This window comes from Hesperophylax consimilis, chromosome 4, assembly GCF_061612785.1.
Source record: "Hesperophylax consimilis isolate HC1 chromosome 4, BYU_Hcon_1.0, whole genome shotgun sequence".
Taxonomy (NCBI): domain Eukaryota; kingdom Metazoa; phylum Arthropoda; class Insecta; order Trichoptera; family Limnephilidae; genus Hesperophylax; species Hesperophylax consimilis.
Window position 1 is genome coordinate 1,528,024 of NC_142839.1, and position 25,859 is coordinate 1,553,882.

General features: G+C 35.5%; 1 protein-coding gene across 1 annotated transcript; it reads left to right on the top strand.

Moving 5' to 3' along the window:
- The first annotated feature begins 4,966 nt into the window (after positions 1 to 4,966).
- On the top strand, positions 4,967 to 25,825 carry LOC149424011 (glutactin-like). Its single transcript, XM_089631113.1, has 12 exons — positions 4,967 to 5,105; positions 11,649 to 11,861; positions 19,034 to 19,183; positions 19,750 to 19,909; positions 20,408 to 20,586; positions 20,685 to 20,891; positions 21,040 to 21,208; positions 21,859 to 21,948; positions 22,051 to 22,166; positions 22,937 to 23,182; positions 24,792 to 24,870; positions 24,956 to 25,825. Exons 2-12 carry the CDS (start codon positions 11,670 to 11,672, stop codon positions 25,078 to 25,080), a joined length of 1,713 nt encoding a protein of 570 aa, XP_089487239.1. The 5' UTR covers positions 4,967 to 5,105; positions 11,649 to 11,669; the 3' UTR covers positions 25,081 to 25,825.
- Positions 25,826 to 25,859: the final 34 nt, after the last annotated feature.

The following is a 25,859-nucleotide window of genomic DNA, read 5'->3' on the forward strand; positions in this document are numbered from 1 at the left end:
ACCTGCAAGAAAATATTAATACTTCTTTAGTAAAAAAAATGCAAATGCAAAAACACAATTTCGTCACTTTGGGTGTGCATTTAAAGCCTAGTACCGATTGACAAGAACATATTCTTTTGGCAACACCAAGTAAAACTGACTTCAGAACAATGTTAAGTACATTTACTATAAGGTTATGATTGAATCCTGAATGTCACTGTTTGACATTCGTTGAACGGGAAAATTGCAGAACAGTTTTGTAAGTGTGTCCTATTACTTTATAAGTGTGTCCTATTAGTTTATAAGTGTGCCCTATTACTTTATAAGTGTGTCCTATTAGTTTATAAGTGTGCCCTATTACTTTATAAGTGTGTCCTATTACTTTATTAGTGTGTCCTATTAGTTTATAAGTGTGTCCTATTACTTTATAAGTGTGTCCTATAAGTTTATAAGTGTGTCCTATTACTTTATAAGTGTGTCCTATTAGTTTATAAGTGTGCCCTATTATTTATAAGTGTGTCCTATTACTTTATAAGTGTGTCCTATCACTTTATAAGTGTGTCCTATTACTTTATAAGTGTTTCCTATTACTCTATAAGTGTGTCCTATTACTTTATAAGTGTGTTCTATTCAAAGATATTAGAAGAACGAGATATGCTATGTTGGCCGCCGGACCGTAGGCGGAGTACTACCTAATTAGGGTACTTTGAATACTATCGGGACGTGTACGCACAGAAATCTGTTCTATGTATTAGTGCGGATACCTTAGCGTAAGCGAAGGTGTGCAGTAGTATTGGTGAACAAAACCGGCGACACTGGGCAAAACAATTCCACACAGTATGAACTGCTCATAGCACATCTCGTTCTTCGAATATCTTTGGTTCTATTACATTAATTTTGATTTTAAAATCTAAAACACCAATTAAATTTAATCCACACTTTTCCTTGCAATAAACTTGGATACAAAAAATAAAGCGATCATGAACAAATTGTAGAATCATCTCATTTCGGAAAATACCACTAATTTCAGAGAACAGCGTATAAAACATAATGGAAAATAGTGCTTTTAAAAGTTACGTAGGTACTTTTATCGTCATAGTGTTACCATTATTTATGGAAATGAAATCATCCACCAAATTAATATCGATGTATGTAAACACAGTAAACTCTCTTCAAAATCCATGTTCATTTCTTCCTCTCCTCAGAAAGACCCCCCACGCAGCATCCCCGGAGATGATATAGGCCCTGAGGGAAATTATTTTCATCAGGGCCTCCTGTGTGGAGTGTATTAAGAAAAAAAAATTTAATATTCTTTCTTTTTAATTTTTAACTCTAAGCCTGATAATTGTAATCAAATGTTTTTTTAATCTGACAAGATTAGTATTTAAGTATGTAAATGTTTTAAATATATATTGTGAAATGAACCCATCGAATAAGCCATGTTTTCATAATTTAATTTTCATTATGTGTTAAATCTAAGTGTAAATAATTACGTGGAAGTAACACGCATCAATAATAATCCACTGACGTTACAATACATCTTTTAACGCATTTTTTCCCATTCAGTCTCTCTGTCAAATTTGGTAGTATTATCACATTTTGGACTTTGAACATATTTTTTGTTCTAAAGTCAGTGTTACCGTAGTAAAGAAAAAAAATCATTGTAGTTATCTACTAAGCCTACAGTTTATGCATCATAGAATTCAAAATTAAAAATTAAAATGCAAATTATTTGCGCTCCATTGTTTATGAATATTTTCACTGACAGATGACCCACTGTTTTTTTCACATAAAAAATGGAAATACCAAAGAAAGAAATTTTTGTAGACAAAATTGACCGTTTTAAACAAAGCAAATATTCCCAAGTTCTAGAAGAGTAAATTTATTATAATATTATATGTAAGTTGGAAGACATCAAGGTAAGGTAGTAGAATTCCGCTTCATGCAAAGGCTCTTTAATAAAACCAAACTTGATTTCAACTTCAGTAATGGAGACAACTATTTAAGTCGGGGTCTTAAGTAAATATTAATCTTTTTTATTTTTTTATTTTTTATTTATTAACATTCAAAACCTGCTAAACTACTTAAGTAGTTTGTCAGCAGGTACATAATTACAACATTTTTGCAATAACATGGTACAATGGTAAACAGTATGTAGATATGTATAATGTTGATGATAAATTAACAATAAAGATAAGTTGGTTAAATTACAGAATTGTATAAATATAAATATGTAAAAAGCAGTATAAGCCTCATATAACAAACAAGCACAGATGAATTTAATATGAACAAATGAATATAATGTAAAGTACTTCTATGGTTTTAATATACATAAGGTAATACAAATTTATAACGATTTTCCATTTCCTTAGAATGTGAATTCCAATTAGGAAAACAAGGTCTTCAGTAGGGCATCAATATAAATCCTCAGTATCTAATAGCCATTTCCTTAGATTATATTTGACTTTAGCTGTAAAAACGTTTATATTTTTAATTGTCATTGGTAGTTTATGAAATATTCTGGGTACAATAAAGTTTAGGGTTCTTTCACCGTATTTATTGGTACATTTCGGGACCACCAGTCCTTCATTTTGGGTGAATCTTGTATTATGTTTTTGGAAAACTCTTTCCCTATACAAGGAATCAGACAATATAAGATGTTGACTTACAATATTATAAAACAATTATCCTCTGACACGTAAAACATTCAGCGACTTGTGTATTAATTTAGTGTCGTTTCTGTGTGCATTGGTATATTTATGGATTAACAATTTTGTAAGGGAGTTTTGAAATGTTTGGATATAACTTATACAAGAATGTCCCCAATAAGTGATTCCATAACGGATTGTGGATTCAGCCAGAGATAGGTAGATTAATTTTAAAGTACTTATAGGCTCAAAATATTTTATTTTATAAATTCTACCCACAATTACAAACATTAGTAATGGGTAAATCCCATTTCATGTAGCAGTCAATAGTAACACCCAAATATACATATATTTTTGACAAAATCAATGGTTTCACATGAACAGGGTTGTGCTACATTTCTGTGTAAGCAGTCAAAAGTATGTGTATATAACAAAGGGATTAAATTGTATCTGGCGTGTGGTGATCTTATGTGCATAATTTTAGTTTTTTTGGCATTTATTATGAGACCCGCGTCATGAGACCATTTTAGGATAGCAATAAAATCAAGCTGCATAGGGTTCATTGCAGTAATCAAATCCTAGTGTGATATTACGAATGCCGTATCGTCTGCGTACACAAAATGTTTAACGAAAGAAAACAATTTACTCATAATTGAGACGTATATAATATACAGGGTTGGCCCTAAAATTGACCCCTGTGCAAAATATATTTTCTTTTGCTAAATTTTTTTAGAATTTTTACTGTTATTTGTCGATCCGATAATATTTTTTTAAACAAAACTAAGAGCTTTCCTCGTATTCCTATTGCATTCATTGTTTCTAAAAGTTTATTTTATCAATGGTATCAAACGCCTTCAAGTTATCTATGAAAAAAAACCAACAAATGTTTTTTTTAAATTTACTCCATGATTTACGTGATTTGAAAATTCCTGAAGCAACATTTCCTTAATTTTTTCCTTTTGAAAACCATACTTGTTGGGATCTAGCAAGGAGAAGGATTCTAAATTGAATTTCGATAAACTTGTTTGGCCATTTGTTTACCGTTTTGGTAAACATATCGAATTCTGCTGCATGCAAAGGCTCTTTAAAAAAACAACGCTTGATTCCAACTTAAATATCGAATGGAAACAACTATTTAAGTAAACATGCACAAAATAAGTTTTTAGGGCTTATTTTAGGTAATTTTAATAATTTGTTAGTATTTCCTAACTTTCAAACTTAACTTTGATTAAGAACAATTTTTACTTTAAGAGGAAGCCAAAAATGTGTATATTCTTGGTACCTATACCTTATATTGTAGGTAATAGGCATTAAAGACAGTCTAGAAACTTTCGATTTCAAGCACAAAACTGGTTTTTATTTATTTTGTAAGTAATTTTATAAAAAATCGTAAAAGTTAATCAAGTTAAACTGTCACAGATAATCTTAGCCGTAGTACTGTATTTTATAAAAGTTGTTTATTTTATGCGTTCATACATTTCTATTGAAAAAATATTTTTTTTAGTAGTTTACATTTATATTTTTTATTTAGTAATTAATTTTTTTATTTGTATTCTACTCAAGCGAAGCGATAGGAATACCTTTAATTTATCTAAAGCATATTTTTTGGTATTCATAATGTACACCAATTCGTTATAAAGATTAATCAAAATAGTGATTTTGCATTAAGCTTCGCCTTTGCATCTTTTACCATATCCCATTAAATAAATAAATATTTTTTGTAGTAATTAAGTTGAAATCAAGTGCTGTTTAAATTATGATTTTTTGCGTATTAAGTAAGCGTGAAGCGGAATTTGACCAGTCTATCAAAAAATGGTAGGTCATATGGAAAAAAAATCAAACACAATTTTTAACTTTAGAAAATTTACTGTCACTTATTGAACTATTAGTCGATGGGTTTCGTGCCATTTTGAATTACATATATGCATATTTTTAAAGTAATTTTGATTACTTACTTACTTTTGATTACTTACTTACTTGTTCAAATTTAAGTGCCAACTTATTTAAGTAGGTTCTGCATAATACCTGTACCGGAAATCAGGTGGATGTACATAAATAATTATTAAAATAATTAAGGAAATTAATATTTACTGTTATCACACATTTTACGACGCCCAATCCTTTTTGAAGCTTATCACCGGACACGTATCAGGTGTCAAATGGGATTTAACCGTAGTAATTAAAATTTGGTTAATTTTCTTGATTCCTTAATGATCTCATGCACCCTGTTTAGAGATAAGTAGTATAATTGCTGTACGTTAACACGTGTTGGATTTGAACTCAATAAATATGCAAACAACTGGCACAACCAGTCAGTTGTCCGACGACATTCGCAAGTTGTGTTTCTTTGCAAATCCTTACCCAAGGTACCCCCGAGAGGAAACCGGCATTTACAGTCGATGTCACTGGCGTAGGTGTCCAGTACAATACCGAAACATACTCCAGGATGAAACCGGACGGGAAAGCAACCAAATAAACGTAATGATTTCAAATGATATTTTGGTACTTTTTAACATGTTATTTAACTAACTAACTACCGACTAACTATCACGTAGGTGGAGAGGACGGACCGCCGAACAACTCAGTCTTACCTCATTCACATTCATACATCGTCTCATACATCCTCTTCTATTATTCCGACTCTTGACATGGCCCGATTCAAGTATCTAATTCACTCGATTTTAACACATATACGCCTCAGTGATCTAATTTCTACAGCATTTTTCAATTCATTGCTTTCGTCCTTCCTCTGTCAGCACCATGTCTCACTGCCATACATTGGGAACCTTAATTTTTTACATCTAAATGGAAAGTAAATCTTATTTTATTTGTAAATTTGACAACCACTGTTAGTATAAGGAAAACGTGCAGCAAAATCTTAAATACATTGATATGGTTTTCGCTATACCGGTTTTCTGTTGGTTTGTGTGTTAATTGTTTAGCTAAATTAAACAGTAAATTAGACAATATTTTTTATGGATTATCGACTGTTTACCGTTCCAAAATTTTATTTATTTTTATTGACTAATTTATTTATGCCATGAAGTCTTTTACATGTATACAATGTTTAAGGTAAGCTGATCAGAAGTACAATGATGAGTGTTTATAACATAGCATAATAGGCCGAATACAGACAATATTAGCAGGTACAATATAATACAATTAATTAATTAATCCATTAAATTTCACAATTTTAACTCCCTCCAGACACGACGACTAATTTTTGATCAACTCTCATTGTTTAAAATCCTAAATAATGGTCTGGACTCACCAGAACTTACCAATTTAATAAATCTTCATATTCCGTCAAGATCAACCCGACAATCTGGTTTATTTTATTTATCCTCGTGTAGAACAAATATTCTAAAAAAAACCCAATTCCTCGTGTATGTGCAAAATTAAAAACAAAATTTTAAAGTATTGAAATTTTTAGTAATAACCTAATGAAATATCGATATGAAGTAATGCGTACGATCGATTATCAATATGAGAGTATGGAATGTATCGGGAGCATCTCCTATCCTCTTCCTATATTCCGATTCCTCTCCCCTTCCTATAACCCGAAGCAAAGGGCGAAAATTTGATGACATTAATAGAGAAAATAGGATCCAACATTAACGTCCCGCTTCCAAGTAGCTATGTGGTTTCTGCGCATCGCGTCGCTCGCGGCCACTCCTCGCCCTCCAACCGTCCGCGCAATATAGTCGTACAGCTATCCACAAAACGACTTCGTGATGATGTCATCGCTGCAGCAAGGACTCGCCGCGGCCTTACCACGGAACAATTAGGATTTGGTGCTCCCACCACCAATTTTTATATAAACGAGCACCTTACATTGAAAAATAAAATCCTATTTGCCAAAACACGAGCCGCCGGAAAAGCTAACGGCTTTAAATACATATGGGTGCGGAACGGCAGTATTCTGGCGAAGAGAAACGATCTCTCTCGGGTTTTCACCATTCGCCGTGAGGGAGACCTTCAAAAGATAATCACACATGATCAGCAAAACATGTGACTACAAACATGTTACTGCTGTCTTTGGTATCCGCTTTCTCACAGTATTCTGTATCCTGTAATTTGTTTCTTTCAAAGCTACTTTATATTTTTGTTTAGCGCGCAATATCCCTATAACTTTAAACCAATACCATGTTTCTCACATATTCATTCACATTCTAAAATGTCAACATATTTCACATTCATTGATCTAATAAGTAGTCTATGTTTTTTATGTAATTTCGAAGCCTCATATGCCCTGCATAATGTATTACTCGTGCGATTGTGGAATATGTCAAACGGCACTCCCACTCTGGTGAAATGATCTCATCATCATCTATAACCGTTTATTACCAGAACTGTGGTGGTATTAGGACCAAAACCCAGGAGCTACTAATTAATGTATTATCGAATAACTACGACGTTATAGTTATAGTTGAAACATGGCTTGTAGCAAATATAAATACTGCTGAATTCATAGATTCGCGTTACACGGTATTCCGACGTGACAGGGACCGTACACTCACTGGTAAAATGGATGGAGGCGGTGTTTTGGTAGCAGTGCGCAAGGAGCTTGCATCTTCCCGGCTCGATGACTGGGAAAATGGTCAAATCGAACAAATCTTCATTTCTATTCCGGTAAGGTCTTTCAATCTCATCATATGTGCAGTATACATACCTCCTGCCTCACAACCTACGGTCTATGATACGTTCTCCAAAAACCTGGAATCTGTATATTCATCACAACCAAATAATACTTTTTGTGTACTAGGAGATATGAATCTACCAACTCTGACTTGGTCATTTTCCGAAAACAGCAGTCAAGGTCTCGCCTCCTCAAATACGGCTGCATCGAAAACGTTGCTTCAAGCAATGTCATTGATGGACTTATTCCAATATAACTGTATACCTAACCATAATGAAAAATACTTAGACCTCGTATTCTACAGTCGTGAAACAAATGTTACACGTAGCAACAACCCTCTCATCTCAGAGGATAGACACCACCCAGCCCTTGAATTTGATATATCCTTCGTAATTCAACCAAAAATCAAAAACAAAATACAGCGTAGGCGCAATTTCAGGAAAGCTAATTATGCTCAGATTAATGAGGACATTAATTGTATTGATTGGTTATCTGAAATCGCAAATTTATCAGCCGAAAAAGCAGTAGATCGATTCTATTTAAAAATAAACAATGTAATTGATAAGCTTATTCCAGTATTGGCACGACGAAATGACAAATTCCCCATATGGTTTACTCCAGAACTTATTAGGTTATCAAGGAAAAAAGATAAAGTCTGGCTCAAATGGAAGACATATAAAGGTCTTTCTGATTATCGTGAATTTTCCTTCTTACGTGCTACATACAAAAAATTGACTTATGAAACCCGAAGGTTATTTTTTGACAACATCGAAAGTTCATTTCAAAATAACATCAAAAGCTTTTGGTCATACATATCCTCATTAAAATCGTCTGATGGATACCCTGCTGCAATGTCCTTCGAAGGGCGCAAATCTGACGATGCCCAGGAAATTTGTGATATGTTCTCTGAATTCTTTAAGTCAACATTTGAACCTTCCTCTATCAATGACCCAATTATTAACATTGACCAACTTGAGGAAGTTCAGGACTCTGGACTTGCGCACATTCACACAATTAAACTAACGGAAAAAGAAGTGCACTCGAGTTTAAAATCGATAGACATAAACAAGGGTGCGGGTCACGATGGAATACCGGCGTTTTTCCTTAGATCTGCTGCGTCGTCACTGTGTGTGCCGCTTACCATAATATTTAATAAATGCCTGAGTGATGGAGTTTTCCCTGATAGGTGGAAGTTGGCATATATTATACCGGTCCACAAGGGTGACTCGCGTCAAAGAGTGGAAAACTATAGACCAATATCCATTCTCTCGGCGATCCCTAAACTATTGGAAAGACTTGTCCATAACAATATATATCCCCAGCTTGCTGCCAAAATTACTGAACAACAACACGGGTTTGTAAAAGGCAAATCTACCATGAGTAATTTACTTATTTACTCAAATTTCTTATTTACTAGTATGGATCGAGGCCACCAGGTAGATGCAATATATTGCGATTTCAAAAAAGCTTTTGACAAGGTTGACCACCTTATTCTTATCAAAAAAATTATGTACAACGGAATTAGAGGAAATTTATTACGTTGGTTTATCTCATATTTAACAAAAAGACAACAAGCCGTATCATTACGAGGACACACTTCTACATGGGAACCAGTTACTTCTGGCGTGCCTCAGGGGTCAATCCTGGGTCCGCTGTTGTTTATTCTTTTTATTAACACTGTTACTAAATGTTTCGTGCATTGTTTATATCTTTTGTACGCTGATGACATAAAAATATTTGCCATTGTTCGGAATCTAAACGATTGTCTGCTCATACAAAGCGACTTAGTAAGGTTCGAAACGTTTTGCAATGAAAACAAAATTTACCTAAGCTACAATAAATGTAAACAAATAAGTTTTACTAAAAACCACAACGCTATCAAACACAATTATTGTATTGGTAATTATTTACTCGAGCGCGTTTACTGTATAAGAGATCTAGGCGTTCTTTTTGATTCCAAACTCCACTTCGATGCGCACATTGATAATATTGTGAATAAAGCTTACAGCATGCTAGGATTTGTCATCAGAAACAGCCGTGAATTTCGAAAACCTGAAACATATCTTCTTCTTTACCACACTCTGGTCCGTTCTCAACTTGAATACTGCACCTCCATATGGAATCCACTTTACGATATCTATAAAGAAAATATTGAAAGTATTCAAAAGAAATTTCTGCGTTGCCTCAATTACAGAATGAGCGCACCCAAACGCGGGTACATAAATATGCTCTCGAGTTATAAAGTCTCCACTCTATCTAACCGGCGAACATACCTTGATCTCATGACTCTGTATAAAATCTGTAACAACGTTATTGACTGTCCCGACTTACTGAAATTAATAAACTTCAAAGTACCACCCAGAGTAACAAGGCTTAACGACTTATTCCACATTAGCAGGACGCGTACAAATGCTGGTGTCAGGGATCCAATCAGAAGAATGTGCGAATCACTTAATCAGAACCAAAACCTCAAGGACTCTGACTTATTCTTTGATACACGCACTACTTTTAGTAGAAAAATGAAGACTGTTTTCCTACAAAGTTCACAGTAAAAAACTTAGACATACTTGTTTAAATATGTATATATTTTTTAATTTCTGTTTAACATTGTTTATCTATTTATATATATATATATATATATATATTTTTTTTTTTTGTTTTACTCTCTAAATTTTTTCAAAAATAATTTGTAAATTCTTATAAGGATATTGCGCATTTCTTTCATATCTCTATTTGTAAAATAATATTCTTATGTATATATTTTTCCCCTATTTATAAGTCAAAATATTTGTAAATGTTTTTAACTGCTGTTTAAGTTAATTCGTGAGAAATAGTTTGGATGCAGGTAAATTCTCTAGTTGATGTTTTGTATATTCTTGTCAATTGATATCTGTATCTGTTTTTTCTCCTAAATAAAAAAAAAAAAAAAAAAAAAAAAAACCCTAAATTAATTGTAAAATATTAAAATTTCATTCCTATGAACTTTAGCATATGAAACTTCTGTGGCTTGACTTCAGTTCACTTGTATATTTATTATTGTATATTATGTAAAAGCTGTTTGTTTCTTACAAATAAATAAATACTAGTTGGCATTGAGAGTTGTTGAACATTCAGGTAATACTTGTTCAATACAAAATATGAGTACAATATAGATACTTAAGGTTCTATGAAATTAATAGTGGAACAATATTTAGTAACAATGTGGATGTTAGTAAAATAAATATGAAATGTTTATTGTTGAGCATGTTAGTATAAAGAGCAAAGTCTTATAATTTGATGATACCTCCAGTCCAGCGAGATTAAAGTGATCTGTGATTACCTGGGCTTCCACACTTAACATAGTTTTTAGTTTTCGTAAACACTTAATAGTCTCCATTCGTATTCGTATTTGCATTTTTGTGTGAACCATTAAACAAAAAATTGTGTTTGTTTTTTGTCATATGGATATTATTTAGAGGTCAATAGCATTTAGGCACGAGCACATAAATGTTTTAAATCAAAGTAAACACTTTAAATCACGTTTTTTTTTAAATTTTAGCCATGTGGTCGAATGTGTTGGGATTGCACCCAGGACTCGTGGGTTAATTGTAGGCATGCGGTCCAATGCGTCGGGCTTGCACCCAGGCCACGAGGGTTAAATCATCTACAAGCCATAACCTCCATTGTTACATTTCACATAATTTTCAGCTTTTTCATGGTGGGAGCAGGGAGAGATCCAAAATATTGTAAAGTTATTCGTAGCCAGCGATTTGACAATGAAAAATTGTGTTTCCAAAACGAAATACACGGAAAAAATTGAGTATTGCTAATTCATTAAGAATCTCTTCAAATTATTGGTAATACGGTAAGAAAGGGGATTTAAGGCCTCCATAAGACGAATGAATTAATTGAACTGTAGTAAAATACGAGTATATTATCACGAAATCGGAACATGTGTTCATAAAATCCTAACATTTACGCACAAACGCAGATGCAAGAATACGTTTTCCGATATTATTACGAATTTTACTCAAAGTTTATCAGGAAGCGGCCTGCTATCCCGTTTATTACCGGTTTACCATTAATTTGAAGGGATTCTTAAAAAATCAGCAATACTATTTTTTCTTCGTGTACTTAGTAAGGAATTACTCTTTCCTGCAAGCAGACGCTTTGCCGCCTATTTTGTTTATGGTTACATCAATTTCGTTCGATTATTCCAAAATTATTCAGTAAAATTATAAATTCATTGTCCTATTTTATGTGCCGCCGCGCTGTTTACAAAAATCTGGTCCAAACCCATTGAGATATTAACTGGCTTTATTTACGACAGACTTTAAGCAATCAATATTTTTTTCTCGATCTGTCGGCCTTAAAAATTGACTGCTTAATCCTTGTCGCTTCAGTCTAGAATTGACCGTGGAGCGATGAGGCTGTTGGTGCTATTGGCTATATCGGCGGTGTTGGTAGTGGATGCGGTCCAGGCAGCGGGTGTGACTGTTCCAGGTCTGGGATACATCCAGGGCACGGAGACTGTGTCCAGCTGGACCAAAAGGCCGATCCATGCATTCCGTGGGATCAGATATGCCCTCGCACCTTCAGGAAGCAGAAGATTTGCGGTAAGATTTTTAGATTACACAGAAACCTACAGCAACATTTTGAAGTTAACTTTAAACAATTGTTATTTTTTAAATTTTAAAATATCTCTGTTTCCACTTTGAAGAGTTTTTTCGCTAGCCATCACTACAATAATTTATTTAACTTTTTTTTTAATTAATAAATATATTTATTTGATGGGAGGCTTTCAACCTTCTGTTGTGTCCTCAAACATTAAATCAACATAGAAATTCAACGCCGAAAAGGGGAAAGTTCATAAGTAGGTAATCAAAAACGGTAAAACATGAAATGAAGAAAATTTATAAGTACACCTAAGTAAGCCTAGTACGATAAAGTGCATGTAAATAATACTCAATATAAATCAATGTGAGTTTTTTTAAATTTGAAGATACCTGCACATTATATTCTGTAAAACTTTTATAAAAAAAAATCACACGTAGAAAAAAAAGTATCCGCTTAGGGCCTTACAAATAAACGTTTTGTATTAAGAATGTGGCGCATCGATATAATATATTCCTGAATTCAATGTAAGTCTGTCTTATAAATTGCTCGAAGAAATTTCCATATTTATTGCGGAATGCTACGCCATTGAACAAGCTTTAGTTCAAATCCAGCTCCTCAATATTCGTCGTGCCTTACTGTCCACTGACTCTCTGTGAAGTGCAGTATTAAAATTTTCCTCTAAAATCGATCGTTCTCCAGGAGACTACGTTATTTGTAATATTAAAAACATCCTCAATTCTTTAAAGGAATCTAAGTTTGAGACAGTATTGGTTTGAGTGCCTGGCCATCTAGGAATTGATGAGGGTAACGAGAAAGCTGATTCTCTCGCTAAACTTGGAACAGTCTCTGGTTCTATTTCTTTAGATTTTAAAATTCCTATCTCTGACGTCTTCTCTATTCTTAATTCCAACATGTCTCGTTCCTGGGAAGAAAATTGGACAACTACGAAAACTCGAACTAGCTCTTAAACCAAGTAAGCCTTGGTTCCACAGCAAAAAAAAACCCTTAAGATTTATTTCTTGCATATCGAGAATGAGAATTGGCCACTGCTCTATTGCAGCTCATTTGTGTAAAATTCGGGTACTCGAGAGTTCATTCTGTCAGTGTGGTGTGGAGGATGAGACTCTTTACTCTTCTTCTTTCAAAGGCATGTATCATTTGTTTATTAAAATCTCCCACCAGTATCTTCTTAGTATCCCTTATTTGCTGACCCTCAACAACTCTTGCGTATATTCAATTCTATATAAGTTCATAGATTTATGACTTCAATATATGATATGTCCTGTCACCTTATATATAATCTACAAAAGTTTAACCATATATCTTAACTCCAACAGCTTAAAGCACTTTTTTATGGTGAATTGCCTAAAACAAAACCTAAAACAAAAAATTCATTAACGACAAACAACCGTTTACCATACTTTAATAGTTGTTTAGCGCCCTTGAGGTGATTTTTCACAAAAACGGCGCTCTACAAATTATCCAATTATTATTATTATTATTATTATTATTATCATGTTCATTATAGTAAGGCACTTAATATACTTTATTTTTTGAGTTATATTAGTGTTTTTTAATGTAATTTTTTTAATTTTTTCAGTAAATCGAGTGTGATTTGAGATTTTCACGGCTAAAAGTATATGGTGATTTATTTTTGGGGTAGGTACCTACCTATTATTTTGATGGACACTAATGTTGTCCGAAACGTTGGCTAAAGAAGAGGTCAAATCAACAGGGCATGATACCCCAAAAATAAATCACTGTAATATAAATCTAATTTCATAATTTTTAATGCCATTTTCTGGGGGGCATATTTGGTGTACATTAATGTTGAATATATATTACATGCCTACCATTTTCTAATTGCCCACAGCAAAAATTGAACATATTTTTCAAATATTGTATTACGTATGTAGGTACCTACCTATATAATGTTGTTATGACCCTAAACACGACAATGTTGGTACGAGATTGGTTTTTTTCATTATTATAACCTGCCTACCACAATAACATTAAAATAAATAATATTTCTTAATCTTTTCAAGGCCTTGGTTATATTTTTGTTTACGAACTCTCCGCATAGCAACTGCGACCCCGACCACGACGCGCGAAGTTAAGGGCCCTTGAGATGGTCGGAGTAATAACAATCTATTTCTATTTTTTATTTCCTTTCTGTCAAATCTTTTACAAATACATGTTTTCATAAAGGTGGGTAAAAATAATATGGTATTGATTTTTAATGGACTTCAGAAACTGTAGCAATCTGAATCTTGAAACATAATATTTTTATATAAACTGTTGTGTTCTTTGTAGTTGTATTTGCTTCAAAATCCCGTTTCAAAAAATAGCTTAAATATTTTATGCATTCATACACATTATTTATTAACTAGGCTTCTCTCATAACTGTGCGTCCATTAGTATCGCGATTATACTTGTCGATTTTAATAATATCTACACGAAGGACATAGTCCTTCATAGCTTCAAGGCACAAAATTTAATCGATTTCTATTTTTCGCTTTTAACGAGTATGAATAAAATAAAACAATAAAAAAAATTGATTATATCGATGTCTTAGAGTTAAAATATAGTATCAATTGTGACTGAAAATGTACTAAAGAAGCCTATAATTTTATGGGATCAAGTGTTGCATCTCTTAAATCTAGCATCCTAAAGATATAAACATATTGAAATATGCTTTTAATATGTTTATTTTTTAATTAGCATTGTTTTTTGGCGTTCATTTGCGCTAAACGAGCGCCCTAAATTTAGCATACCTATCTATCTCTTGCATGATAGGCGGATCCACAGACGATAGATTTTTAATAACTAATACTGGTAAATCCACGACAAAATTTGAATCATCTTTTACACTTACTTTTGCCATAAAAAATCCAAAACAATATAAATTTTGACTATTTGCTGTAAACAAATTACCATAGAACTGACTTAATTTACAAGTTTTGATAAATTTTATGTACATTTTGTGACTTATCAAGGTCCATGAACTCCCTGTGTCAATCATGAAGGACATTTTCCTACCGTTTACAATCAAATCAATATTAGCTGCTTCAGACACGGACATATTTAAAACATTTATATTACTCACACATTTTACATGATAATTAACAATTGATTTTGCACTAAGAACAAAATTTTGACATATGACTGAGTGTATTACACTTGTAACATTTCCAATTCCTTGACGGACATGACTCTGGTTGATGACTGATAAAACTCCTCTCGCATCTTTTTCTGGGATTTCCACGTGATGGAGATGAAAGACGACTTGATGACATTGAACTCCTTTGACCTTGTTGCGGACTAGTACTCCTTTGACGTGACGTTTTCGGCTTAACTTCGAAAACTCACGATGAAAGATCTTCTTTGTGTAATATTTCTGCAGAACAACTTACTGTCTCCATATTCTTGACATTTTTTTTTTGCTTTTTCGAAACTCAGCGATTCATCTTCAGACAGTAATCTTATAGTTATGGCTTAATTTTTCACACCGCACACCAATTTATCCCTTAAGGCTTCATCCAGAAATGCTCCAAAATTACATGATATTGACAGACTTTTTATTTCTGAAATGTAATCATCAATTCCCTCGTTCGACTGTTGCTGACGATTATAAAATTTATATCTTTGGGCGATCGTACATTTTTTTTCTTCATATTTGTTTTGAAGTGTTGTTACAATCTCGTTATATGTTAACTCTTCAATATTTTTTCGGATGAACTGTTTCTTTTAAAATTTTATATTTCTCCGCACCAATAATCATACAAAGATATCCAATTTTCTCTTTGTCCGTAATAGGTATTAATTACTTTTAAATAAATTTGAACACGTTCTAAAAACATTCCGAAGGTTTCATAACTCGACTCGTATTGCGGCACTGGCAAAGTACTCTTAGGACGGGTTGTTTCGGAGAATTTCAACATTTCATCAAATTTCAACGTTCATTTACGGGTTCTGTGAAAGTCCTATTCAAATTCTGTTTTTATATCATAATAGGCTAGTTGCTTGACAGAACTGAAATAAAAACAGAACTTGAAAAAATCTTTCACAGAACCTGAAAATGAACGTTGAAATTTGATGAATTGTTCAAATTCTCCGACACAACCCGTCCTTAGACATGTTAAAATGATTGAAAAAACAAAGACAAAATCACTGTTTTACACTGGACTTAATATTACTCGTTTTTAATTTAACTTTTTCGATTATCCTCGTCGCCAATTATTATATCGGGGATTATTAAAAATAAAAGACTGTTGATTCAGACCTATGACGTTTATTGACACCTCGCACACTCGTTATAATCTCCCACGTGACGCATCAGGACTGCCAACATAGCAATACATAACATAGAGCACAGGCGTCAGGTGGGTGGAAGATGCTCCTAGGAACTAGCGTGATTGATCCCTCGGGCACCGGTGCCTAATCGGGAAACACGCTAAACGAGCGCCCTGCATTTGGCATGGCTATGTATATCTTGCATGATGGGCGGATTGCAATCTTTAAGGCACAGGCGTCAGGTGGGTGGAAGATGCTCCGAGGAACTAGCGTCATTGATCCCTCGGGCACCGGTGCCTAATCGGGAAACACGCTAAATGAGCGCCCTGCATTTGGCATGGCTATGTATATCTTGCATGATGGGCGGATTGCAATCTTTAAGGCACAGGCGTCAGGTGGGTGGAAGATGCTCCGAGGAACTAGCGTCATTGATCCCTCGGGCACCGGTGCCTAATCGGGAAACACGCTAAACGAGCGCCCTGCATTTGGCATGGCTATGTATATCTTGCATGATGGGCGGATTGCAATCTTTAAGGCACAGGCGTCAGGTGGGTGGAAGATGCTCCGAGGAACTAGCGTCATTGATCCCTCGGGCACCGGTGCCTAATAGGTAAACACGCTAAACGAGCGCCCTGCATTTGGCATGGCTATGTATATCTTGCATGATGGGCGGATTGCAATATTTAAGGCACAGGCGTCAGGTGGGTGGAAGATGCTCCGAGGAACTAGCGTCATTGATCCCTCGGGCACCGGTGCCTAATCGGGAAACACGCTAAACGAGCGCCCTGCATTTGGCATGGCTATGTATATCTTGCATGATGGGCGGATTGCAATCTTTAAGGCACAGGCGTCAGGTGGGTGGAAGATGCTCCGAGGAACTAGCGTCATTGATCCCTCGGGCACCGGTGCCTAATCGGGAAACACGCTAAACGAGCGCTCTGTATTTGGCATGGCTATGTATATTTTGCATGATGGGCGGATTGCAATCTTTAGAGCACAGGCGTCAGGTGGGTGGAAGATGCTCCTAGGAACTAGCGTGATTGATCCCTCGGGCACCGGTGCCTAATCGGGAAACACTCTAAACGAGCGCCCTGTATTTGGCATGGCTATGTATATTTTGCATGATGGGCGGATTGCAATCTTTAGAGCACAGGCGTCAGGTGGGTGGAAGATGCTCCTAGGAACTAGCGTGATTGATCCCTCGGGCACCGGTGCCTAATCGGGAAACACTCTAAACGAGCGCCCTGTATTTGGCATGGCTATGTATATTTTGCATGATGGGCGGATTGCAATCTTTAGAACACAGGCGTCAGGTGGGTGGAAGATGCTCCTAGGAACTAGCGTGATTGATCCCTCGGGCACCGGTGCCTAATCGGGAAACACGCTAAACTAGGGCCCTACATGTGGCATGGCTATGTATATCTTGCATGATGGGCGGATTGCAATCTTTAAGGCACAGGCGTCAGGTGGGTGGAAGATGCTCCGAGGAACTAGCGTCATTGATCCCTCGGGCACCGGTGCCTAATAGGTAAACACGCTAAACGAGCGCCCTGCATTTGGCATGGCTATGTATATCTTGCATGATGGGCGGATTGCAATATTTAAGGCACAGGCGTCAGGTGGGTGGAAGATGCTCCGAGGAACTAGCGTCATTGATCCCTCGGGCACCGGTGCCTAATCGGGAAACACTCTAAACGAGCGCCCTGTATTTGGCATGGCTATGTATATTTTGCATGATGGGCGGATTGCAATCTTTAGAGCACAGGCGTCAGGTGGGTGGAAGATGCTCCTAGGAACTAGCGTGATTGATCCCTCGGGCACCGGTGCCTAATCGGGAAACACGCTAAACTAGGGCCCTACATGTGGCATGGCTATGTATATCTTGCATGATGGGCGGATTGCAATCTTTAAGGCACAGGCGTCAGGTGGGTGGAAGATGCTCCGAGGAACTAGCGTCATTGATCCCTCGGGCACCGGTGCCTAATAGGTAAACACGCTAAACGAGCGCCCTGCATTTGGCATGGCTATGTATATCTTGCATGATGGGCGGATTGCAATATTTAAGGCACAGGCGTCAGGTGGGTGGAAGATGCTCCGAGGAACTAGCGTCATTGATCCCTCGGGCACCGGTGCCTAATCGGGAAACACGCTAAACGAGCGCCCTGCATTTGGCATGGCTATGTATATCTTGCATGATGGGCGGATTGCAATCTTTAAGGCACAGGCGTCAGGTGGGTGGAAGATGCTCCGAGGAACTAGCGTCATTGATCCCTCGGGCACCGGTGCCTAATCGGGAAACACGCTAAACGAGCGCCCTGTATTTGGCATGGCTATGTATATTTTGCATGATGGGCGGATTGCAATCTTTAGAGCACAGGCGTCAGGTGGGTGGAAGATGCTCCTAGGAACTAGCGTGATTGATCCCTCGGGCACCGGTGCCTAATCGGGAAACACTCTAAACGAGCGCCCTGTATTTGGCATGGCTATGTATATTTTGCATGATGGGCGGATTGCAATCTTTAGAACACAGGCGTCAGGTGGGTGGAAGATGCTCCTAGGAACTAGCGTGATTGATCCCTCGGGCACCGGTGCCTAATCGGGAAACACGCTAAACTAGGGCCATACATGTGGCATGGCTATGTATCTCTTGCATGATGGGAGGATTGCAATCTTTAGAGCACAGGCGTCAGATGGGTGGAAGATACTCCGAGGAAGTAGCGTCATAGATCCCTCGGGCTCCGGTGCATAATCGGGAAACACGCCGAACGAGCGCCCTACATTTGTACATGGTTGACATTTGTGTGGTTTTATGGAGATGCAGTATTTTATTTGTTACCTAATAATTACCACAGTATATTTAATCTGCTCTCCATTGCAGCCCCCAGAACCTGTAGAATCTTGGGATGAAAACTTTTACAACGCTACCTCTCCAGGAAGAGATTGTCCTAACTTCCTGAAAGATGTGACACTTAGCTACCCTGGAGAAGATCTGGAGGATTGCCTATTCCTCAACGTTTTCACTCCACATGTAAGTACCTAGCTACCAACTAATTTTATTGCATGTATGTTCTTCATCTAATTCATCTTGCCTTTATTCACTATATGGCATAGCCCTTTGTAGCTTCGTTAATCGCATTGAATGCTTTTTAGGCCAGGTTCCATTCTGGCTAATATATTATCTTTGTCGTATATACATATATCAAATTGTTTTGGAATAACCTAGTGAATAAAACCTCAAATTATAATATTTTATTATTGAAGACAATATTAGCGATTCTTAAACAAAAATTTGAAACAGAAAATTCAGAAAAAAATACGGTCGCATCCAGGTCTTAAACTAAGGCCCCTTGCCTTGGGGGGGGGGGGGGGGTGCATGAATTTATGGTTTTTCTGGCACTGTAGTTTTACTTTGAAAGACTAAATTACTTTTGAAACACCACTTTTGAAGCGGTGGACAGGCAAAGGAAAAGGCTTGGCGAAAAGGAAAAGGTGTGGTTTTGGCCATTTTTTGCGTTCTCAACTAGCTGCCTTAGGAGCAATAAAAGAACCAGTCAAATTTCGGAAAGACCTTCAATTCTTCTTTCGTATTTTAAGATTCCAGATTCCACTAGAAACAAAGGCGCTTTACTTCCCGTTATGGTGTTTATTCATGGAGGTGCTTTCTACGAGGGAACAGCCAAACATCATCCCCCAAATTTTTTACTAGAAAGGGATGTCTTACTAGTCGTTATGCAATATCGCCTTGGGCCACTAGGTTTGTAATCTTTTTACTAATTTGGATTCCATTAAGTAAAGCTTCTTACGCAAAATAGACAACTTAAACATGGAGGCCTCAGCACGGGTAAGTCACCCAGTGATGCCAAAATTACTAAATTGTACTAAGAAATTTAAAATATTGTACCTAAATAAAAAAACCCCATTCTGCCCTCAATCTAAAAGAGAATTGTGTAATCTGTTCTATTTAACATACGAAATAATAAAATCTTCATGTGGAGAAAAAAACACACGAGTCACGTAGCACAGGTATAAGTTTCATAAGACAAAATTCGACACATTTGCCATGCTACTTGAAAATGCAAAAAATGCTTGTTTTTGGATTTCCATTATTTCTCTCTTTAACTTGTATGTTTAAATATTTAGCCGCTAGGCATAATGTGGCCCGATGCAAGTGAGGTACATTTCGGTTGACTTTTTAGTTTGACTTAAGTAAGCATTGTACAAATTCGTCTCTTTCTTTAAACCATTTTTGCAGGTTTCATGTCGATGCAGACTGACGGCATTCCTGGAAACGTTGGCTTCATGGACCAAGTGATGGCACTAAGATGGGTTAATAAAAACATTGACAGTTTCGGAGGAGACAAAAACCAGGTCACTTTATTTGGACAGAGCGCTGGTGCTGCTTCTGTTTCCCTCATGCTAATGAGTCCAATGGTAAATAGTTCTTCCTCTCAGTAAATAACTATAAATTTACTTTTAAAACTAATTTTCAATGTAATCTACTTTTTTTAAATGTCTTGTTTGTGTAATAGGTGGAAGAAGAATTATTTCAAAAAGCCATATTACAGTCCAGCTCGGCCCTCAACACTTGGATGATAGATGACCACCCAAGAGATTTTGCGAAATCTTTATTTAAGGAACTTACAGATATAAGGACGGATGCGGATGACGACGTTATGGAACAATATTTTAAAACTGCAACTGTTCCCGAGATTGGCTCAGCATTGCAAACGTTATTTGTGAGTCCTTTAGAATACCTATTTTTTTAAAATTTGTATGTATATGGTCCTAGGTGCTTCACAGACATCATTTTACCACTTTTCTTTCTTCAACTTCACAGCATTGCGGCGTTCATGGTAATAACATTTTAAAATCCATAAATTTCAGGTTAACAACCCACAGGCGAATTCTAAAGTAGGCCGAGCCGTTGTCCAAGAAGCTGGAAGAGTAAAGTTCCTGGACAGTTATCCAGAAGATCTCGTCAAGCAGGGAAAAATCAGATCAGTTCCAATGATGGCCGGAATCACAAAACACGACGGCTCTTACCTCATTACAAGTAAAAGATTTCCAAACAAATTTCTTTAACATCAAAAATTCAAGGCGCTAACACAAAATAGTCTAAAGAAGTGAATCTAGTAGTCCAACATGGAGTTCTGGTACCTAAACTGATTTATAGCAGTGAGGCATGGAACTGGCAGAGGAAGGGTGAAAGTATACTGAATGCTGTAGATCCTTGAGACGCATGACTGGTAAAACCATGTATGTCTCAAATGTATGTGAGAAATGTGGAGATTTAACAAAGAATGCAAGGCTGACGTAAGTTAGTGACTAAGATTATGACAGGGACGCTTAGGTTGTGCTTGTAGAGCGAATGAAGGAAGAAAAAGGCATAAGGAGATTACATGACGCGAATATGAATGGTAGAAGAAGTAGGAGAAGTCCGAGGAAGATGAGGCACGTCAAATGAACTAAGTACTACATAAACATTCTAAAAGATATGACAGAAAACAATAACAGAAATGTATGTATGGGACGATGTACGAATGTGAATGAAGCAAGGAGTGCGTGCCAAGACCGAAGTTTGGCGATCCATCCTCTCTGTAAACAGCTTATATTTTTTGTTTTAAATTTGAACCAACTATACCAATTTTTTTTACAGTACTTTTAGAAAAAAAGTTTTTATTGAGGTATGGTAATTTCTTTCAGCTCTTTATGACAGACTGGAACACTTTGGGTTACTCAACTATTCTCCTTATCTGAGAAACAACGTTACGGCCGATGCACTAAAATTGTTAGGTGTGTAGCATACAAAATATATATTTTTTAAATATTGAGCATTATGCAAGTGGATAATATTAAATAGGAATTTTTTTTGGTAAAATTGCGTGTTTTTTACAGGAGTTCACGATGACTCCGGGGCTTTTACTGATATCCTTGAAAATAAGTATTTCAAGAAACTGTTTGACGAGGAGAGAGCTTTGACTTTTGCCGACATTTTCCCAAGGTTAACAGACGTAAGTACCCTGAAAATTGACCCACGATCGTTCCATCGTCATATGCGCGCGTGCACAAACCTTTGCGTCCAACAGAACTACATTTGTCGACATTTGTCGTTGTGAATATTGTTCAATTCATAATTCGAACAGTTAAGTAACGAGTATTGACTCATAATGTACTGTGCATTTGTTATTGGATTGCAAATCTTGTACTTGTAAAATAAAATAAATAAATAAATTTTTACTTCGTCACAAACTAACGACTTAGGCCCAGTTGTTGCAGTTGTTGTGACAGAAATTCACGTCTGACAAAGTCATCAAATGACCAGTCAGTGCCATTTTGTTTTCTGACATTCAAAAGGCCCCGTTAAATGCCAATTCTTGCTGCGTTTCAGCCTTCTATCAAATTTTAAAACGCTGACAAGCTTAACAACATGATTGTTGTCCTATTCTGCCGATCAGAATTTGTTCAAACGTTGAAACCGAGAGTCGGCATTTAACGGGGACCTCTCAACTGTCAAAAATACAAAATGCCGCTGAATGGCTATTTGACAACAATATTACACTTGAATTTGAAACGACCCGTCCTTAAACAGTCACAATTAAAAAACAGTCTACCAATTTCATCCACATTCAACATCAAAATATTCAAAATGGGACTGATCTAGGAATGTTTAACTATTTTAAATATAACAACTTGCTCTCAATCTCTATAATAGAGTATATATATATATATATATATAGAATGAATATCCTGACATGCATGACTGTAAATAAAACTCTTCCAGATTGCAGGTGTGCTGTTTTTCAAAGCGCCAACTTTAAAACACGCAAAGATCAACGCCCTCTACCAGAAACCGTCCTACTTGTACACGTTTGACTATATGGGAGAGAACACCAGATTTGGATATGGAAATGATGTGACGAAATATGCATTCAAAGGAATCCATCACTCCGATGACCTTCTTTACCTGTTTCCCTATCACTACACTACTTCCTTGAGTGAACAGGATGTTAAACTTGTTAAAGTCATGGTAAATATTACACATTCCTTTTTTTTTTTTTTTTATTTATTGTTTTTGTGTTTAATTCGTAGAACTCCATTTAATTTTTTTATAAATTTAATTTAGATTAAATTTGATAATATTATTATTAAGTTCTGCAAGTGTTTTAGTTTTTTATTATTGTGACAGCTGTTTCGGCTTACAAGGCCATTTTCAAACTGTGGTTAGTCCACATTGAGACGACGTTTTTATACTATTTCAAATTTAAATTTTGAAGGTGCATACATTGATTTATTACTGGTTACACCGATGACATGATCTATTGTTGGTTAAACCAATCTATGTTTTCCCCTCAGTAAATGGTAATGGGTTCTTAATTATTTACTAATGACTTTATTGCTATGAATTATTTGGGTGCATTATACTGCTTGGGTTTTGTGAAAAACGTCGTCTCAATGTGGACTAACCACAGTTTGAAAATGGCCTTGTAAGCCGAAACAGCTGTCACAATAATAAAAAACTAAAACACTTGCAGAACTTAATAATAATATTATCAAATTTAATCTAAATTAAATTTATAAAAAAATTACACATTCCTTTTTACTCCATTAATTTTTCACAACATCCTCTAAATATTCGTACCTACGGAAGCAATTCTGATGTAGGGTCTTTATGAAAGACTTGATTCCATTACATTACCTTGTTTTTTTCTTCTTATTTTTATATTCGCATCGATTCAAAACTATGTGGCTTTTAAAATCTTAAACGCGGATACTGTTAAAAAATATAGAGCTACAATTAGAGGCGCTACAGCATACTAATATCTCGTCTAAACTTTTTCCTCTATTAGAACGCGAAAAGCCGTGCATGTAAACCGGCATTGGTAGTTTTAGTTGTGCGTTGGGAAAGTTGGGAAGTCAGTTGGAGGTCAAAAAGCGGAACCTATTTTTTCGCTTTATGTCTCATCTAAATTTAATACATCAATGTTAAAAAATCATTTCTCTGATTGTAACTAGCTATGCTGGAGAAACTACTTACGGTAGACTGTATACTATTTTATAAATATAGATTGTATAAATATACAAAGGCATTATCTGATAAGACGGCACAATTTACAAAAACATCAGTTTGCTAAAAACTCTTCTAAAAATATTATGATTTCAACTAAGTAACATTAAAGTGTATTTTAATTTTTCCTTTTCTCGAATAATTGAATCACGATCGTTGGTCCCAGTTTCAATGATGGCTTGCAAAAGTAAATCTAATCAAAATTTAATAAATAAATTATTTTTTTTGTGTTGAAGGGGAGATAGCTTTCCAAAATTAAAAAAAATGTTTTTAATTGCAAAATATAAATACCAGTGTTTATGCAGACTTATGCAGACTCTTTACGGGAGAATAAGTAATAAGTCTTTGCACTCGAGCAATTGGTTTTATATATATTTACGACATTATTTACTTAATAGCATTCCTCAAAATATTAATATAGGAACATGCTAAACTTAATGCGGTTTAAAGCAATGAATCCACCCAGATTTCTATAGCTAAATACGTTTTTGAAAACATGGCAATTTATTAATGCTAAAAATTGCTCCAGTGGTTGGTACACGATGCATTGAATAATTTTACTACTTTTCAGGTGGATCTTTGGACAAGTTTTGCTATTAACGATGTTCCATGCTCTCCTGGAGCTGACAAGTGGGATCCATTAAAACCAGGTTACAATATTTTAAAATCACTAGAATGGCACACCATAAATACATATGTTGGAGAAACTTAACGAAACTTTTTGTAAATCAACAGGAAGAAACAGTCCATACTACCGCATCGAAAACTCGACGGGATATTTGGATCATAGGGACTTTGTAGATATCGAATACGTGACTGCTACAAATGAGGTCGAAGAAAGACTAAGGAATCTAGAATAAGGACGAAATAAGGAATAAGACATCACAGTGAACTGCAAGATCAAGAATGCCGACATGAATATACAACAGTGCAATGGGCGATGGCGCCGCGATAGGTTCTGCCGCCCGAGCGTGAAAACGGAAAATTCCACCTTTATCAGTAAACATATTTATTAAATTATAAGCAAGAACGTTGTTCTAGATTTGGATTTAATTACACCCCTAAGATTGGCCGCCTCTGTGCACACATTCACCAAGATTGACTGATTGATCCCAGACTGCGCCGCCCCTAAGAGATATATATTTATGTTCAATAAAAATGATTATTATGAACCATGAATTAATCTAACTGATGCTATTTAGTTAGTCATTATTAAAATTATTTATTACTAATTTATTTATTTCCACGGAAGACAGTTTATAGATTGTGTTATTTATTTATTATATTACATTTGACACTTTCATCCAAAACTTTTATTTTTATTTCTCATTCCCCTCCACCGTTTATATTAACCTCCTCAAAATACTAAAATGGATGCAAATTGTATAGGTACCTACGGACCTTTATTACGTATACTAAAATACGTTGGTAAAAGCACCATTTTAATGTTTACCTGTTGCATCATGAAGCAGCTTTATATACATGTAAGACATATTATTATCTGTGCATTAAAAAAACTACCATTATTATTTTCTTACGATACCTATGTTAATAAATAATAATACTTAAATAAACATTATTGTAGTAATGGAGCCCATCAACATATTAATTTATGTATGCCAATAATTAATATTAATTT

Bases quoted from the DNA above. Each gene is read 5' to 3' on its own strand.
- LOC149424011 (XM_089631113.1), top strand. From the start codon at position 11,670: ATGAGGCTGTTGGTGCTATTGGCTATATCGGCGGTGTTGGTAGTGGAT. The intron at 19,910-20,407 runs GTTTGTAATCTT...CCATTTTTGCAG, and splicing joins ATATCGCCTTGGGCCACTAG to GTTTCATGTCGATGCAGACT. The intron at 21,949-22,050 runs GTGTGTAGCATA...TGTTTTTTACAG, and splicing joins CGATGCACTAAAATTGTTAG to GAGTTCACGATGACTCCGGG.